General features: G+C 32.7%; 1 protein-coding gene across 1 annotated transcript; it reads right to left on the reverse strand.

Moving 5' to 3' along the window:
• Positions 1-1,408: 1,408 nt before the first annotated feature.
• Positions 1,409-19,403, reverse strand: LOC130654226 (ATP-dependent DNA helicase Q5-like). The gene is made up of 19 exons (XM_057456771.1): positions 18,689-19,403; positions 12,029-12,587; positions 11,866-11,953; positions 10,515-10,617; positions 10,228-10,339; positions 9,691-9,798; positions 9,555-9,615; positions 9,329-9,405; positions 9,215-9,263; positions 8,903-9,063; positions 7,481-7,577; positions 7,209-7,307; positions 5,904-5,974; positions 4,915-5,014; positions 4,416-4,478; positions 4,285-4,338; positions 2,927-3,754; positions 2,572-2,635; positions 1,409-1,651 (listed from the first exon to the last, which is right to left on the reverse strand). The coding sequence occupies exons 1-19, from the start codon at positions 18,795-18,797 to the stop codon at positions 1,557-1,559; spliced, it is 2,898 nt and encodes a 965-aa protein (XP_057312754.1). The 5' UTR covers positions 18,798-19,403; the 3' UTR covers positions 1,409-1,556.
• Positions 19,404-19,924: the final 521 nt, after the last annotated feature.

Here is a 19,924-nt window from a genome sequence, read left to right on the forward strand (position 1 = left end):
TAGAATTAAAGTGTTTATATGAGAAAGCTGCGTGCTTTTGTTGTTGCTGATGCAGCGTTATAAATTGTGTTTAGGAACAAGCGCGCCAAAAATACCATTAAATAATACCATTATTCACAGCTATTGTAGGTGAGAGAAAAAACGATCGCAAGCAAAAGCGATTATCAGTACCTTCGAGGAGGATTTTTTCGAAACGAATCTTTTCAATGGCGATTTCTGCGGCGAATTAGCTGTGAAGTATTTTTTTTTTTTATTTACACGCGAAACAAAAAACATGTTGCGAAAAGATGAAAGATGAAATTTTCTGGCCTTAAATAATTGTGAACATCAATGTGACAATCCCATTGGCTAAAATTGAATTAAGGGCAGGCAATCAAATCACCCAAATTATGTTGCTTGTTATAAAACTGCGTAAGCAGCCCTTAATGAGTCCCACTAATAATTTTGTTCTATTTTAGCTCAAAATGGTTCAAACCTACGCAACAATTTTACTGATACTTTTAGTCACTTTAAGCTTGGTAAGTGTGAACGGAAAAGCAACCAAAGATTGCGTCCCAGTATGTCATAGCAGACATAAAAATTGCATTCGTATCACTAAAATCACTGAGGAGGAGAGAGTTTGCTTGACAGCAGCCATCATATGCGAATTTCGATGTGGCGGGAAAAAGAAAAAACACTATACAACTATAGTGAATAAAGCCATGAAGCGGCAGAAAAAATTCAAGAATGAACTTAGAAAGACAAAAATCGACAAAAACTGAAAGTTAGATGAAAACGCCAGAGATGGTTGTAGATTTAAAACGCGTAGAACTACAGTATTCTTGGTCACACGCAAATTTAAATAAATAAACAGATTTAACAATATTGCGAGACGTGTGAACACAGCTCGTAGCGTCAAATTTACATTTCTTTTATATACTGTGAGTTTGTTTGTAAATATCTGCTCGGAATTTTTAATAAACGATATTTTAGTTGACTTTGCGACGGTCGGTGCTGGTTTACGAGATTTTACACCAATGTTAAAAATAAACAAGAAAATGTCGGCATAAAGAGAGCCAATAAAGCAGTCTTAATTTGGTTTCAGCTTTAATCAGTGTTACCACAGATGTTTTTTTGTTTGAAGATAAATATCGGGGGAGTTTTTGGAAGTAATATTTTAAAGCCATTTATCGATAAGGGCTTGCTTGTGACAGTTAAAAGAAATGTTTTGTTACCGCTTACCAAGGAAAGTATAAAAAAGAAATATTTAATTAAAACTTATTTTTCTATAAAAAGATCAGCTGGTTCCCGGGTGGGAACATTGATATATTGCATAAAAAATTGGGTTAAGGATGGAGGGTTAAGTAATGAGGATTTTTTTTATAGCAGAGAATTTCAACTTTTTCATGAGAGAATAGGAGTGTTCATGTACTCTGTGTTCATGTTGTCTTTAATCAATAAAAGCTAGCAACTAGAAATAATACTTTGTATACACGTAGCAAAATATACAATACATAAAGACAAATATTAAAAATGTGAACTGTATCTACTTCATTGGTTTTTTTCGTAGCGATTAGTCATAGGAATTTTACTCGTTCGAGGTCGATAGTTGTTTCGCAGCGGGCGCCACCACTGAAATACTTATGAACTAGCTCGTGTGTCCGGCTTTTCACTAAAATCAAAGAAAAAATTATCTTCTGAAAAAGCTGTCAAAATATTCATATCAGTAAAAGGAATTCAGGTGATTGACAGGAATATGACGTCACAAATAGTTTTATGTTTATCAACGTGGCAATTTAGAGGGACTCACAAATTAAAAAATATACGTTTAACGTCAATCCAACATGTACATTTAACTCTTCTTCCTCCTTACTTTAAACTTAAATCAAAAAATGTCATTTTGGTATCACCCGTCCTTCGAATTGTAAGTACTCACAAGGACTTTATGTGAGACACGAAAATCAGTTTAAAAATCGATGTTTTTGATGGTACACTTTTAATTTAAGATTTAACCCCTTATCTGCTGTATACACTTTCGATGAGACCCCTAATTTAAAAAAAAACCCATGCTACCGAGCGCTTGGATGGCAAACATTGACAATTTTTCAAACTAACAGAGCACTCCTTCGCAGATCTTTTGAACAATACCTACCATATGCTTTATCGAACAAATATGCGACGCGTGCACGCGACCTTATAAGAGATAAAAAAAACTAGCAATCCTTTTTATCTGTAGATTACGCATGATATGATAAGACTTTGTTGTAAGGCGCCTGTTGAATTTACTGATATGATTGAAAGGGTACATTCCGATGCCTCAAGTAACCAATAGACTTAAAACGACAGGTTAATTTTTAAACGAAGATAACTACTAAAATTACACAAGCACGCGAAACAAAGCCGTGCGCAATTAAAAGCTTGTAGTTTCGCCAGCCCTCCATTTATAAAAATCAGACAGATACACTAATATATGTCATGCGCTGAGGTAAGCAATTTGACGCATGACCTCTACAGAATTGACAAATCAATGAGTTAACATGACGGGAGGTCTGTTGACATTCAAGTTTGAAAAGTTAATCAATACAAACTTACCTATGATATCTTTCTCCTTCATAATTTTATACGTTATACTTTTTGCCAGTGCTTTGAATAAATCCTAAAGAAAAAACAACAACAAATAAATAAATTCAAAAAGCGTAGGAAAATTCGAATTCACAGAATAGAGTTGAAAGGTGGCCATCAGCACTATAAACTCATTGTCACGTGTCAAAACAATTGATCACCACGTGTCAAATATTGTTTTCAAAAAGCGTATTGAAATTCTAACTCATAAAAAAAAGTTGAGAGGCGGCCATCATCACTATAAACTCATCGTTTGGTCATCACGTGTCAAAACAATCGATCACCACGTGACACCACATTCGAATATTTTTTTCCAATTACTCACCTTACTCTCGATTCGTCCGATTTCGTTATAGTGTGATAAAAACTTGACCACGTAATGCGCTACTGTTTTTTCGTTGTGCTTGCTACTTTTACTTTCCGCACCACCGGAGGTCTTCACAAGGCCTGTCGCTTTATTTAGATACGAAGACATTTTATTAACTTCCAAACATGTCTTTTTACCAGAATGCAATTTCTTTTTAGTCTTATCTATTTTCGACTGTGAATGTTTTCTTGTTCTTCCCTGCGTAGAATGGCTGCCGCTTTTTAAGTTTTGTTCTAACTCTTTTCTTATATCCGTAGACGACGTCTCTTTTATAATATCCACGTCACTTTCACCGCCGTCGGAATGTGCGTCTGTATTAATCGTCACACGTTCCTCGTCGGTCGTTGTTGTTTTATTTTTTTCCTTATCGGACGTGGTTATCTCGTTTTCGTTATTATCGATAGTCATTTCTCTCATAATGGCGTCATTAACTGAAGCTTTCAGCCTCGTTGCTACATCGTTGTTCGATTTTTCTTTAACAATTTCTACGGAGTCCGAACCGGTAGACGACGATGAACTGCTACGTGAAGAATAGCCTCGTTGAAATTTGTCCTTTACGCGACGTCTTCTATCTTCCTTACTACTGTTTCTACTTTGAGATTTCAAAGTACGTTCTTCACCGTTTCTACGCGTTTTTTCGTGCGAACGACTTCGTTTCGGACTGGGGCTTCGCCTCTTACGAGGATCGCTACATTTTCGTTTGCGATCGTTTTGCGACGAATGGTTACTAGTTGAATTGTTGCGGCTGTGTCGGGAAGCACGTGGGTCTTTGGGTGGTGATTTGTTCTAAGGCAAAGCGAAAGTTTACTCAATTCAATAAAACCAATAGCCAGGAAACCCAGCATAATATTTCTTACCACCTAGAAATCGGAATAGTTTAGGTGGGAAAAATTACGCTGGGTCTTACACTTTTTCTGTGGTTAGAATACTGACCGCGCTTTTGGATTGGTTAATTCTATTATTCTTTGTTCACGTGGTCAATATCCAAAAATCCCTTGTTTGAACACAAATGGCCTCACTCACCCGAACAAATTTAATTAATTCTTGTATTATTTAAGAGGGTAAGATGTGACCAACGACTGTGCTCATTGGTTGATTGTAATTCCGGGTTTGCGAGGTAAACTTGAATTTTTGGGATTTGCTCTGGCATTTGTTTGCGTCTAAGCTTTCATTTGAGCGAAACTGAATTTGTTATCTTCGAAGAAAGCTTAGTTAACTTGGCTACAAAACCTATAAAACTTCAAAAAAAATGAATAAAAATAAATAGGAAGTTCAAAAAATTAAAAAAAAACGAAATCGAACTAGAACTAAGGTACCTGTTTTATCATATCCGAAGCTTTAACGAAAACAGGTGGCTTCTCCTCTTCTTTCTGAAAATACGGGATACATAAAGGATTGGCAGGACAGACACAACAACAGATGAGAATGAATAGAAATTAATTCATACCTTTGCGTTTTCATCAAACATGTAAACCTTTCCTATTTTAGAAGCTTGATTGATTTCTTGCACCTAATATATAAACATCCATTTAAATTTACACTTAGCTTGCTAATGTATGACAAATTGAGAGGTATAAAGTGGTATACAAATTCTATGGCGTGCAAAAACTTTAAATCCTTTCATACCATTCATAACGCACACACAGCAATTCGTGAGTCAGTCTTTAAATTTTTTTTAGTGTAGGAATATTTCGAGTCCAAAGTTGGGGAGTTGCGAATGTACGATTGTGATTTATTTTTCCGGTGAATTCATCGTCATTGGTCAATTTAACGCTAAAATAATCCCCGTGTTACTAAAGGCAGGGAAAGGCGTTATTTTTCCGAATCCGTCGGCAAATCGATGGATTAAAAAAAGAAAGGTAGATGCAACTCCTCAACTCGCCGCGTCGCAACTCGTTAACTCCCCGTATAAGTTTACTTATTTTTTCTTTATTTCACTTGCTTACCGTTTGAAAGCAATGCATTTTATACGTGGTAGCCAAACGAGATGTTCTAAATGCATAAAATTCGACTTTCGACGCCAACTGTTGAATCTCCAGTGTTGAACTAAAATCAGTTCGTAGAAATTAAAAAAACGAGCAAAATCAAAAAAAAATTGTGAACTTGATTTGGTGGATGGAATGTTTTTCCGACACTTAGAACTCATATAGGGACCGAGAAAAAGTAAGGGGTATCGAGAACTTTGAGAAGTTGGCTAAAAACGATAAAAAAAGAAGGACAGTTTACGTTAAAGGGGGTTAAAAGGCAATAAAATGACACGAGTAGCTAGCCATAAAAAGCCATAGCGCTGTAGCTGACATGAATTAAAATTATATAAGACAAGATTTACGACTTACCGAGATATTAGCGTTTTTGGGGTTTAGGAAAAACACCTAGCTATTAAAATTTCCTGATCATCAAATTAAGCAATTTTTGTAATTTCCCCAACTCTCTCTGATATCTTTCTGGTTGGAAGTTCACCTGGTACCACTTTCGATTGAGACAAACGACGGACTTTTTTGTAGCCTAGCTTTTGCAAAAGCTTCAGTTAGACAAGAACTTCAATTATTTGAATTGAAAAAAAAATAATTTAGTTAAAACTACGTAATACCACGAAGTTTAAAATCAAAATTTTTCTGAGAAAAGAATCAGCTCTGGTTTAAGTTTTCAAACAAAAATGGCTATTCTAAAAAGTACCGGCCTGTGATTGGTTTAAAAATATCACGTGACATGTGCCAAATTTAATGAGTTAAAAAAACCCACTTTTACGAGGTACAACAAAGCGACATTTGTGCAAAGTAATAACTCTTAACTATCAATCACTAAGTATAATGTGATATGTAGGGTTAAACCCCAATGCTTGGCGTACTGGGTCACACAATAGGGTCTTAGGTCTTGTTTTGCTAAATATTTTTTTACAATCATCTATATACAGAATTGAAATGTGACGTCATACCTTTCAACAGTATCGAGGCTTGCATTTGATCTGAGTGCACTTGTGATAAGTTTCATACAATGTTCTCGAACCTATGATGAGAAGTCAACATGTTTACCTATCGCAAGTTATCACGTGGTCACCGAAAACTCCCACTGAAACTCCAGTGACGATGTTACTCCCCGTTCCATTGACACTACCCTAAACTTGAATAAATATCATACATTAAAAATAACCAATATAAAATTAACCACAGTTTTTAGTACATATTCGTAGGAATGAATGTAAAAAAATTTCGATTCAAAAAACTACGTGATCTTAAAAAGCCCATAAGCAACGTTATAAAAACGATTTCCTTTCTCTGTAAAAAATAAAACAAATATTTTAATAAAATATATCCTTTAGTTGAAATATTGATTACATCGTTTGGTTAGCGTGCTCTAAATCTTGCTTTTGAATACTGAATTCTTGCTTTTGAAGCTCCCTAAATCACTTTTATTAATACTATGGCTCTATCAGGGTGGCCGCAAATTTAAACTTTAGGAGAATTTAGGTTTGGTCAAATGTTAGGAGAGAAGACTAAGAAACGTACAAGAACCATTCCAAGTTATAGGAAATCTTGCTAAGATTTTAAGAGCAAATAAAGTTACTAATAATCAAGCCTTTCCTTGTTTAAATATTAGATAAGCCTTTATTTCCATTTGCAGCGATTATGTAAATATAATTTATCAGTACTGTTGCAAGATAGGCATTAGCTATACTCAAATTTTGTCACATAAAACGTAATAAGAGAAACGTTACTATGTGATAAGACATAATGGATTTCATCATAAACAAATTTAGGAGATTTTAAAAGGAATCAATCAATATTTTAAGTTAAAAATTTAGGTTATTTAAAACAATTTACCCTGTTTATAGGAAAGCCCGAAGTGACAAATATGTTATGTTGTGAAGCTTCGGTTTTTCCAGGTTTTTCAAACATACGACCGGCCAAACAAAATCAGGAAAACAGGAAATCAGATTTATCAGGTGTGAAATAATGTTGTATTGATACAATAAAATTGCATTGTGAGTTTCAAGTTCTAAGGATTATCCTAACAAGCTATCATGTTTTTCATATTAGAGGGATTTCATAGAAATTTAAGGGGTAGTAATAGCACATAGGGCTCTAAGAGGTATGGGACCTAAAAATTTGGCACGGAGTTGTCTAATAGGTAAAAAAAACACTGCGTAAGTATCATAACCATGCAGTAGAACAAAAAATGGTCGTCTAAGCCACTAAAGGATCAAATAAGGTCATGTCTGTGGCTATAACATATTACTTACACTAATTTGTAACTTCGGTATCTTTTTACTGTGGGGTTCTAATAGCTTTGTGTCCAGAGAAGGTTTATCCATAGCTGTTTCCGCAACAACATTGTTAGACTAAAAACAAGGCATGTATTTGCTTACAGTGGGAATATTAATATATATAATTTCCAAGACGTTTGTATTTTAGAACTGATAATTACTAATAAAAATTAAAGCTTAACGCCATCACTTCTAGTAACATGAATCAATTCACCATCTACAAATTCAAATCGAACCAAATATATTACTTTTCTCTTTTGAAATTCTTTTTGCACAACATCAGTCAATCCATTATCTTCTTTTTCATATTCTTCCTCATCCGAGTGAATTTCACCATCATCATATCTATAAAAAACAATCTTTTAGCATAAGAGTCAGAACAAAATACCATTAAAAAAGGATGCCAATAATTATAGCAACTAAGATTATTTCAGGTGACAATAAGAAGCTGGCAAAAAATATTCTCAGTTATAAAAATTATTTACTGTTAACAAAAATTAAGAAAAGTACCTGTACTGAGGCTAAAACAGAATTTTGTTTTGAGAAATTTCAGAACAATTTAAGACTATTTTAAAGGAGAACTAACGATTGATAATAAGTTGGGCTTAAATTGTTCATTATGGTGTGAATAAGAACTGTGTAGATTTTTTTACATTTACAAGCCTTGATTCTCAAGATATTTAAAGTCAAAGTGGTACTACAGTCTTTGCAGTGACAGTAACAGGGAGGCTAAAACAGAATTTTGTTGAAATTTGTGACGTAGTTCTGCAGGGATGTAAAATAACACATTCTGAATGAACGAAAAGAGGGAATGCTGAATAAATTAACTGTAACTAAATAAACTTATTCTTCTCACATATCATTTTGCAAAATAAAACTTTAAAAAGTCAAGTAATTATACATAACGAAATGTGTTGACTGCTAAAAAAATCTGAAAGTGATTTTGTGACAACTAAACGAAGTCTGGAAGTTTTTTTATTTTAAAAGCAATATTATTTTTTTACCTATTTTCGCATGTTAATAAATTCCTCGAAATTATTTTTGCTAAACATTGGAGAACAAACGTAGTTTCTAACATCATCTTGTTTAAACGTGATGTAAAAAAATCTTTGTGTTGGAATGCGCAAACATTGTACTAAGCAAGTTTTTAAACTCCTTGCTATATTAACACACTCGCAAAAGGTCGGAAGAACAATAACAAAATTTTAACATTTGCAACAGTGCAAACTCAGATAAAATGGTTGCCTTGACACTTTTTTTAATTCCTCCTTGGTATATTCTGGTTTTGTGAGTGTAAGAAGCTGTGAAATCTCTATTCAACGTGAGCGGTATTTAATGCATAACCTTACAAATCTTGTTGAGCTATGTACATTGTGTGACGTCACAAATCAACAAATTTTGTTCAAACCAAGTTGGCTTTTGTTCGATAATGGCAGTAAACGTTAATGTAGTTATAGCTTTTATGAAAAAAAAAAATAAAAAAAAAATTTAAAAACTTTTTATGCCATGTTGTTTTTGTGATATGTAAGAATGGTTTTATTACATGTAGTTTTTTCGTTGGTTCTCCTTTGAGACAGATCGCAAATATTAAATTGCAGAAACATGTTTTAAGTAAGAGAAAATTTATATTCCATATCAAAACTTCTAGTAAACAAGAGTACAAGTCTTACGCAGTATCGGTGCCATTTCTTCCACCACCATATAATTGTGAGGTATCGTTATCTGCTTTTTTACTAATTGTAGTCGAAGTAAATGTTATGTTCTCTTTAAATGCATTTACTTGGGCTGTAACTTTAGCTGGATACTTGCACACATCACATGATTTGTGGCACTGCAAAAAATATTTCTATAGTGGTGTATGATAATCTTTAAATTATTCAGTCTTTCTAATTCAGTCATAAAGCAGAACAGGTGTTTAAAACTATAAAATTTGCAAACAAATATAATAGCAATTTTTTTAAAATTAATTGCTCAGGCCTTACCTGAGGTGGGTCATCACCAAAATATTTCGCTATCGTTTCATGCCTACATCTAAACATTAAAAAAAATGTGTAAAACTAAACTTCATCTTACAGCTTCAATTTTTGTTAACTGACCTTATATCTTGAGCATATTTCACCATAGCCTCAAAACTCAACATGTCAGCCGTATCACTGTTATATGATGATCGGTTCTAAAATAGTAAGAAGGGAAAGATACATAAAGGTTAATATATGAAAGTTTTTTCACTTTAAATAAACAAAGGAAAATCATTGAGATATCAAAAGGTGACAATAACAAAGTATAAAAAAGCAGAAAAAATAATGACAAGTTATTACATACCTTTTCTCTCTTTCTTTCTATATCTCTTTTTAGTAGATATGACACTTGATCCCTTTCATGCCTAGGAAAAAATATTCATATACATTACTAGTATTAGATTTAGAATTAAAATAAAAATGGTATGTATGCTACTTACTTATCAAAGTATAATCTACAGAATGCAGGTTTTTTGTCTCTACCAGCCCTGCCACTTTCTTGATAGTAACCTTCTAAAGAGTTTGGAACAGTCCAGTGTGCTACACATCTAAATAAAACATATGTTTGCACAACTACATTTTTGTCCCACACAAACACGCAGTACTTAAGACAGCAACGTTACCCCATAAAAAACAAGATTTTAAATTTACTTAAAAACTAACAAATTCATTTTGGTAAATCTGTTATAAATTTCAAGGTCTTGTTAACTGAGTGAAATTATTCAGAGTCATTCACACTATTTAAGAAATGACTGTAAATTGGCATCTGCTATTATTTTGTTTTACCTTTAATTGTTTACTTATTTATTTCATTAACGTAACAATGAATCGAAAAAATTACAACCGTGCAAAACATGAAACCAGTGCTGGAGATGACTATTTTTAAGGTGAGTTGTACAGCATAATTCATGTTGGAAAAAAACTTTAAAAGAAAGCTTACTAGGGTCCATTAATTTAAATGCAAAACAGTTTCCTACCTTACACTTGACTTGTCAACGCCCATGCCAAAACTTATTGTAGCGCAAATTACTGGTACCCATCCTCCCATCCATTGACGTTGTATTTCATTTCTTTTATCTCTGGTCAAAGCTACATGAATCAATTAAACAGATTATTCATATATAAATATTTAACCTTAGTTACATCTTATTCTGTATAGGCCAATAAGAACAATCAAAAAGGTAAGTGATAGGCAGCAGAAAATGTAAGATTAGGAGGAAATTCCAGTTATATAACAATAAATATTGTATTATAGTAAGTTTACCTGCATGGTAAGGCTTGGCTATGATTGATTTGTTTGTCAATTTATCTGCAATCTTCTTGCAATCTTCCCTTGTTCTACAGTACACAATTGCACAGTTTTTCTCCTGCAAAATAAAACAGAATATTAAGCCTTGGCTTCTAAATAAAACAGAATATTAAGCCTTGGCTTCTAAATAATTGCATCACATAGCCTTCAGGTTGCAAAGTTTTTCCACATCTAGGTTTGCAGAAACTGTTAAAGATACTATGATTCTTGTTTGTTTAAAAATAATTTTTCGCAAATGATTTTTCAAGTATATTTTTTTAAATATAAGTTCTAATGAAATGATGTCAAAATTATAGGTATAGGCTTTGCCACAAGTTATAAATTCGAAACTCTATTTTGAACCTCAATTGACATGGTTAAATAATAAAATAATCTATTGATCAAAAGATGAGCTCAAACTGAAATATTCCTGTTGCAATTTTGTTCCTATTTTTTATTGATTTGTGGACTGGTTATTATCATGCGTTTTATGACTTGTAAAAAAATACATTTCATTTACAATGAACTGATATTTGACCTTTGATGATGTAGAACAGGGCTTACACTTATTACCAAAATAATGTATACCTACAAACATACCCCATGCTTGTTTGATAACTTATTTCAAAAATGTTTTCAGACATAAAGAACCTGTGCAATTGCAAAAATATTTTTTTAAACAAGCTATCCTATTTGTTGTAATAGATAGCCTTAAATGTTGATCAAAATGATGAGTAAAATCATACCCATTTACGAATGGTTAAATAGATAAAAATACGTTATAATGACCTTATTTAAATTTGAATAATTTTGCTATTAGGTGCGTGCTGGTTAAACACACAGGCAATACAGTTAGTTTTCTTAACACTGAAGTATTCAATGTTAATAATTTTGATAGTGGTGATGATGTCAAACTAATACTTTCACATTGTGAAATGAGGTTAATTTGTTTAAAAAAAATAACCAAAATAATGTCTTTATAAAGCAAATAAGACAATATTTTGGCAGTTTTCAGGGATAATAATACATATCAAACACAAAATATAGCAAGTAAGATTAGTTGTATGGTAAATAAAGCTTCAGAAAAAATGCTGAACAGGTGTGCAAATCTTTTAATGATATCATTAATGGACTGTAAAAATACTTTTTATGTTGTTATTTTGTAGAACTTAAAACATTGAACAAAACAAAATATAGGAGCATAATTCCTCTGAAAACAATGATTTGCTTGGACATCAATTTGAATAACCAATATATAACACATGTGCCTGATACATACAGGCTTATTATTATAATAAATAGAAGTTCGTAGTGGTAAAATGATTACCTCCATGTTTACTTCATGATCAGCTTGAAGGGATTTATTCAGAAATTTACACAAGTCTTCCACTGGATCATCTAAAAGTTCTTTAAACCTAACCAAAATATGGTTTAAGGTTACTTTTTGGATATAGATAGGAGAGTTTAAATAAAAACATCAATAAACGTACCTAACATCATAAAATAAATTTGATCTGAAGCTGTTTGTTCGAAATACACTAACTGGTGGATGTAAACACAATGCTCTGATTATATCATCCTTGACTTTTTTCGTTGCAGTTGCTGTTAAAGCAATCCACTGGGTTTCTGGGAAATCTTTACGCAGCTTTCCTAATTTCAGATAATCTGGCCTAAAGTCATGACCCCACTGTGAGACACAATGAGCTTCGTCAACTACAAAATATCCAAGTTTATTCTTCTTTCTTAATGAACGTAAAACATCATAAAACCTTGAAGTGCTAGCTAATTCCGGAGTTATATAAAGGAGTCTGATTTTAGGGTTTTTACTATTTAAATCATGCATAATTAAATCCTTAGTCCGTGGTGTTACTTGAGAATTTAAAGTCCTTGCATTAACACCAAGATCTTCCAAGCTTTTCACTTGATCATTGATGAGGGCCAGTAGTGGTGAGAAAACAATAGAAACTTTTTCATGGAGAAGTGCCGGTAGTTGGTAACATAACGATTTGCCGGAACCAGTAGGAAAGCATATAAACACATCTCGTTCTCCTAAAAACAACTTTGTTCGTAAAATATGCCTTTATAATAAGTATAAGTGTTTATGAAACTCTGGTATGAAATTACTAAAGACAATTACTATACATATGTTTTGAGTTTTTGTTTGTCAGTTGGTGAACTTAATATGGGATAAAAATAGCACATTAAAATGCATGAGCTGCACATTTGTTTCAGTTCAGATTTGCATCAAAAAAGGAAACGATGCAATTAACAAAAACAGCATTCTCATCAAAGGAATTTCTTGAAAATTTTTTTTTCTTGAAAAAAAAACCCCAGATACATTAAAAAATTCTAATTACATATGCTTTTATCTTACTATGAAAGATTTAACTCATTTACCTAATCCTTTCCATAGCATAAAAATCATTAACAAAAAAAGTGAAATGTCATTTTCTAATTTTTCTCTGTTTTACAAAAACAGATTGAAAATTGAATACACATACTAAAGCAGGGTTCCTACAGAAATTTTCTAAAAGTTTTTTCCCTTGAGTTTTCAAGAAAAGCATATAAAATTCCCTAGACATGACCCTTGAAAAGTATATTATTTTTCCTGGGTCACATAAAAAACATATTGTTTTCCCTGGGTCTCCAAGGTAATAAACATTAAGCATACTAAGTTCAATTCCTGGTTCCCCAAGTAAAAAACAGCAGGCATTAGATATTACTGAATAGCGTCTAAAAAACTAGGGTCATTAAATAGAAACATAAATATTAGACAATGGGATAAATTGAAACTGAAATTGAAACATTTGAGTGTATATTATCCAGCATTTGATGTTTATTCTTCAGCAAAAGAAGATTTAGGTACTTTTGAACACTGCTAACTTCCAGAAACTGTTATTACATTTAACTCATTTTAAGACAATGTTCCATTTTCTGGGCTTGATATTACTCTGAAGTTAACTACTGAAGAACAGCTTCAAGCCCAGAAAGTGGAACATTGACTAAAGGCAGGTTAGTGGGTAGCCAGGCTCATCTAATAAGGTAAATGATGCTGCTTAAAAACGTATCTCTGAGAAGTTTGACTTCATTCCAAATTAAAACAAAACGAAATGGGTTACAGTCAAACAAAAACTAAAAATCTATCCAGAAGACAAAATCAGTCAACACAAAAACAAACAAAATAGAAACAGCCAGTGGTTTAGTCCTTTTTATTTACAAACTTTATCTATATAAACAAAATTAAAAGTTGTATAAATCTGTTTGGTTGAACACTATGGCTACCATTAACCATGCCGAATAGCTAACAATGAAATAACAGTAACACAACTTGAGTTCAACTCGCTAAGAATTTTTTTTCCCTTAGTCTCTTGCATATATTTTCCCTGGGTCAAATTTTTTTTCCAGGTGTTTCCAGGTTTTTCCTGAATTTTTCAAGTGGTAGACTTTTCAGGTTTTCCAGGGTCTGTGGGAATCCTGTAAAGCTTACCTCTAGTGTGTTGAATTAACTTTGGTTTATATTCAATACCTTAGTTTTGATAAAAGTTAATTATCTATATTTGGTATTATTGTAAACTAGTCTATATGCCTGTGAAAAAACCTGCTTAGGCAGAAAAACAATGGAAAAAATATAGAATTTTTTAATTTACTTCACAAGGAAATTGGAAAGATAGCACATTGTGTGGGCTGTTGGATGTTGCAGGGAGTTGTCTGGTAGAGCACAGAACCTAATTGGGTCTGGGTAACTCAAAATTAGCATTAAATACTCTAGGACTCCCCATCTAAGCCATGGCCTGATAATTATAGACAGGGTATATTTGTGAGGCTATCCATGTAAAATATGCATATCTATCTATATTTTTCTTGACAGCTATTCCTTATAAAATCATGAAAAGACAATCATGCAAAGATTACAGAATTAGGTAGCAGGTGTATAGTCATACTTCCTTAAAAAACCATAAAAAATGGGTTTTATTTACTCCTTTAAAAATCACAAAAACAAAGCAAAGCAGTTTTTTCATTAAAAACTAAATATAATGAGTGCATGCAAAAAACCATTTAAATAAGCCCATAGAGAAACTGTATTACTTCAAGTTTCATGTATTTTGTCTTATTAAGTGTTTGGGAATCACAGGTTATATTGTTCCTAAATTTGTTTTATTTTATGTTTTTAATATTTTTTTGATGCAATTCATTGCCATTAATTAATAATTTTTTTTACTTACATCCTACATTGTTGTTCCATGCCTAGACAGATTCGAAAAATAAACAGCAATGTTTAAATGCAATTAACAAAAAAATTCTTGGAAAAAACACCAAAAGGATTCAGTTTATTTTTTTATTTTTATGGGTGTCTATTTAAGGGAGATGTTTGAAAAGTGGGTTATGAAAATAAAATCCTTAACTCTTTTTTTATTTGATTTGATTATAGTCATTGTTATTTACTTTAAAACCTGGTGGAGAAGCGACATTTGAATTATGTTAGGGGGACATTTAGTTATTGACAATAATCATTAAAAAAAGGGGATAAAGTAGTTTAATTGTGAGTGTTCCATAAAAGAGGGCATCTACTTGAAAGGAAATGTAAAAATAAAGTATTGGCATAAAAAAAAATGTACCAGAACTTTAAGCAACAGGTGGCCACTAAAAATATCAAAAACAAATATAAAATACAATTAATAAGACACATGCAAGTATTTCCTCCCCATTGCTGCCATTCATTTTATCATGCACACCGTGACTGCCGAGATATAAATGGATAAAAAAATTATATAAACATTAGAAAAGAATGTTCCCTACATCGCTGTTACAGGCAATCCATGATAATTATTATGTTGTTTTTTATGCCAAAACCTGATAGCATGGGTTTTTTATTTGTTTGTTTGTGTAATCGCAGGAAGCAAGAGTTATTATTGGCTGAAACTAATGTCTACAAATAAAAAGAAAACAGCATTATCTGATTCAGTACCGTCGGCATTAGCAGAAGATCGACTTGTTCAAATTAATTTTAATTCATTATTTTTTCAGCAATCGGAGACAAGGAAGTTAAGACTGAGAGAGTCACTAGTTCAGACACTTTGTTCTTGTGTTTGGGGTTCACGAGTTTATATGTCCCCCAATAAAAATACATTGAATTTTTTTCTTGTTATACAACGGTACGGGTAAGTAAAACACATTGATTGAAATTATAAGCGGGTTATATGAAGGTGCAGGCTATCTGATAGCATTTAGTTTATAACTTCCTAAAAAAGCTGAGCTGCGGCTTATACAATGTGCGGGTTATATACCGGAATATGCGGTACAGGTTATTTATGCAGACAGGAGATTGTTACATGTTATAAAACTCAGATATGCGCGAAGTTACATTTAAGTAGTACTGTAATATTTCCAGTTATATTCAGTATATTGAAATGGTTTGCTTCTGATGCTGGAGTAGTATGAAAGTGTCTTTTCTAAGCATTACCAAGCTTTGCCAATGTGTATTTTTAATCTAACGCCCTAGTCTTGATCATTCTTAATTCTAAACATTCTGAGTAGGATACACTTCTGGAGGAAGAACATTTCCATATTTTGTAATTTAAGGCGATTCACACTTCATTCCTTGTATTCACACAAATAAGCAATCATGAATCAGCACTTGTGCAATATTTATTTTTAGCATACCACTTAATTTCCTCTCACTCGCCAGCATTCACAGTAGTTGGAATAAGTTCAACTACCACAGAAAACAAAGTTGATGAGAAAGAAAAGTTTAATTATTAAGAGCAAAATTTAATGTAAATATTGAATATCTTATTAATGAGTATAATATTGAGTATAACTAGTCGATAGCCCGTGGAAAAATCCACGGGTGCGCCCATCCTTTTTATACCACTTAAGCGTATCTCGCGTTTGGCTTACCCCGGTGTCGAAACGCCGGGGTAAGCCAAAGTCAAGGTGCGATCTGACGTTTAACACTCTGTGGTGCGCTTAATAAGAGCCGTAAACTGTGCCACACGATCAGGTGGAGCGCTTAGTACAGGTATACATTATTTTGTAAATTAAGTACACCATTATAGTCTTGCGACTGTAACATATTTTTCAAAAAATATTCCCCGCAACGATAGCTGAAATAAAAACACAGTTTACAAACAACAGTCGGGACCCCATCATAGCAAAAACAATCAGTCAATATTATTTTATTTTGCGGAATAAGTGTTTATGAAAGGTAAAGAATTTATCGTGACACTGGGCTAAGCGCTTCCTACAGTTAAACCGTGTTGCACAGGCATATAGGAATAATACACCTTTGGAAAAAACCTTCTCACAGACTCTGTTTAAAAAAACACAACGGGGCTGTGTGGTTAGTCCAGGTAAACATTGTTGCACATCCGTACAGGTGTGATTACTGAGAAAGTTTGAAAATGAATTGTCACATTGGGTTGACCCCTTAGTACAGGTAAACCACGTTGTAAATGCGCATGGGCTTAACAGCCTTTACTAAAAACAACAGTCTGTTGTTAACACTGGGCTAACCGCTTAGTATAGTTAAACAGAGTTGAACAGGCGTATAGGCATAATACCCCTTTCCAAAAAGACTTCATTGCAACTTCGGTTTTAATGAAAACACCGGGAACAGCTCATTACCGGTTCAGCTAAAATAATCTGTCAGTCATTTTATTTGCACAAAACGTTTTCAGGAAAAAATAACTTAGCTAACTGCATTATTAGCATAACACTTATTGTTTAACAATATTGTTGTAGCCAAACTGCATTTTTATACTCTCACTTCTAGCCAAAGATAGGAGCTAGCTATATGGCTACAGTCTCAACACAAAAATAAATGGTGGAATAGGTAAGGTTCTAGCTAGCTATCCTTAATCTTCGTTCCTAGCCAAAAATCCTAAAACTGGTGCGTTTAAGATCTGTACGTAACTAAAAAACGTGACAATATATTTATCTTTACATTTTAGAACATAAAAAAAACAAACATTACAAATATAAAAAGCTTATAGAAGACAAAAAGGTGAAACAGACTTAGAAACAACACTGACCACCATTACTTTTAAAAACTAAAATGGCCATCATGTTTCTTCGTTGGCATGTCCCAGCCGCGAAAGTCTTGATTGGTTTTTCAAAGAATCAGGCGTTTTGATTGGTATACACGTGCGAGCGGTCAAAACAAAGTCAGTTAAATTGTCAGTAAAAGCATCCTATTTGTTTTCTGTGGCTCCTGAGCGAAATCAACGATTAAGGTCACAGGGGTAAATTATTACTAAAAATGGCGCATTTAAATAATGAATTTATTTTAATCACTTAATTTTTTTTAAATAATAAGTTTATCAATTAAATTAAAAGTTATGTAAGGAAATATATTAATTTTTGTAATTTATTTTGATAAATCATAAGATTTCCAATTAAACAACCCCCTGGTTTCTAAAAATTCGCGGAAAGATCAAAGGAATATTGGTAACCCTTTTGAACAGATAGACAGACGACGGCTATTATTATAGAGATAAATAAAAAAAGTGCTAAAATGTGCAAAATACAGTAAAGTGACTAACTGGTAGTACTAAACTATAAATAACTCATGGTTCCCACTCTGTTTTCAAAACAAAATTTGAGAAGATTTGAGGACTTTTGAGGAAATTTTTGTGACTTAAAATAATAAATATATAAATCTCCTCAATAATAAAATTGAGGAGATTTAAGAAGAAAGACTTGCACTTGTATAAATAAAGGAACACACAAACTGGCGTCTCAATATTTTCTTACAAAAGATAACTAAGAACTTTCTTCAAATACAAACACAACAAAAAAGTAATGTTTGCAGGCTACAACAACCACAAACTGTGATGATTTAAAATAAATGACATAAAAACTAGCATACTTGAGAAGACCTTTTGAATTTGAGGAGATTAAAGGAGTTGAGGCATGGGAACCACTTGTTATGTACAGTTTTATTTTTCTTAATAGTGTGAACTGCATTTTTTCATTTGCATCAAATAGATTTTTTGTATTTGACTTATTTGAACGACTCTGATGAATGACTATGAACCCACCTTTAAGTGCAGTGTTTCATGAACAGTTAAGCAAGTCAACATTATCCAAGCCTTGCAAAAAAACAAAAAAAAAACAATTGAATTATAATTAAAAAAAATTTTTTGATTTACCTGTTGCAATTTTTTTGACGGCTTGTGCTTGTAGTCCGGATTTATAATCATCAAATTTAAAGACATTTTTTAGTAGTCTGAAGCATTCTTGTCCAACATTTTTGGTCATCTTGTCATACACTTTATATCATTATCATTACAGGTGTCAATATTTTCTTCATCAGTCTAAATGGGTTAGATTCATATAAAATCTAAACTTACAAATGATGTTAAGGCGTGGTGTCTATATACATCCCAACATAATATCATAACCCTTCCAACATAACCAAAATGTGTTGTTTCACAGTAAAAGTGAAATCCATAATAATGCATAGAAAAGACACTTGTCATACTGCTGTGTATAATCAAAAGACATAAACAGAATGAGAAAAAAACTCAAAAAACGGTTACGGTATGGCAGGAGCTCAACTTTTGTTTTATGTCAGACACCAAGGGTGCAGTATCTCAGAGATTTGTACTTGTTGGTAGCCAGTGAAAAAATCTACGGCTTCGCCCGTCCTTTTTATACCGCATTTCGTGCATCCCGCTTCTTGTGCAGCTAAGCTACAATTTTGCATGACAGACGTATACGGGTATTATAATATAGATTAAATAAATTATTTTAGGGATTGTTCATTTATAATATGAAAAACGATTTGTTTTTATAATCAACTGAAGGTTTTATTTAAATACTGTATTTTCCGGCATATAACCCGCAGGTTATATGTTCATTTTTACGACTTTTACTGTTGGTGCGGGTTATAATGTGGTGCGGGTTATAATGTGGTGCGTGCTACAATGTGGTGTGAGTTATATGATAAGTTTTACATTTTTTGTTATTTATTGTGACATTTAAAGTTTATACATTTACTAGTGCAAGCAAGTCAAGGTTTTCTTTTTTTTAAAACAGAAATTGTTTTTCGTTTATTTGTAGTACTAACAATCTTAAACAATTGGGCTGAATGAATCAAAGCAGACATTGTGCAATTCGTACTGTTATGTGGTGTTCTAGGAAGAAAGTAGGGTACACAATAGATAGCCGAGTCCCTCAATAGAGAAAATAGTCCCATCAGGATAAAACGTGTACATTAATATAACTGCATGCGCAATCCTACGTAACCTACGCGATTTAATTTTTTCACACAAAATTGCTTGCCAGTGCTCCTATTACGAGCTCTTTCTAAAACACAATTCTGGAGATCATTTTATTCTTTTGTGTTGCATGCAATTCTAATCTATTTATATCTTTGCAATCAT

The sequence above is a fragment of the Hydractinia symbiolongicarpus genome, chromosome 8, assembly GCF_029227915.1.
Source record: "Hydractinia symbiolongicarpus strain clone_291-10 chromosome 8, HSymV2.1, whole genome shotgun sequence".
Taxonomy (NCBI): Eukaryota; Metazoa; Cnidaria; class Hydrozoa; order Anthoathecata; family Hydractiniidae; genus Hydractinia; species Hydractinia symbiolongicarpus.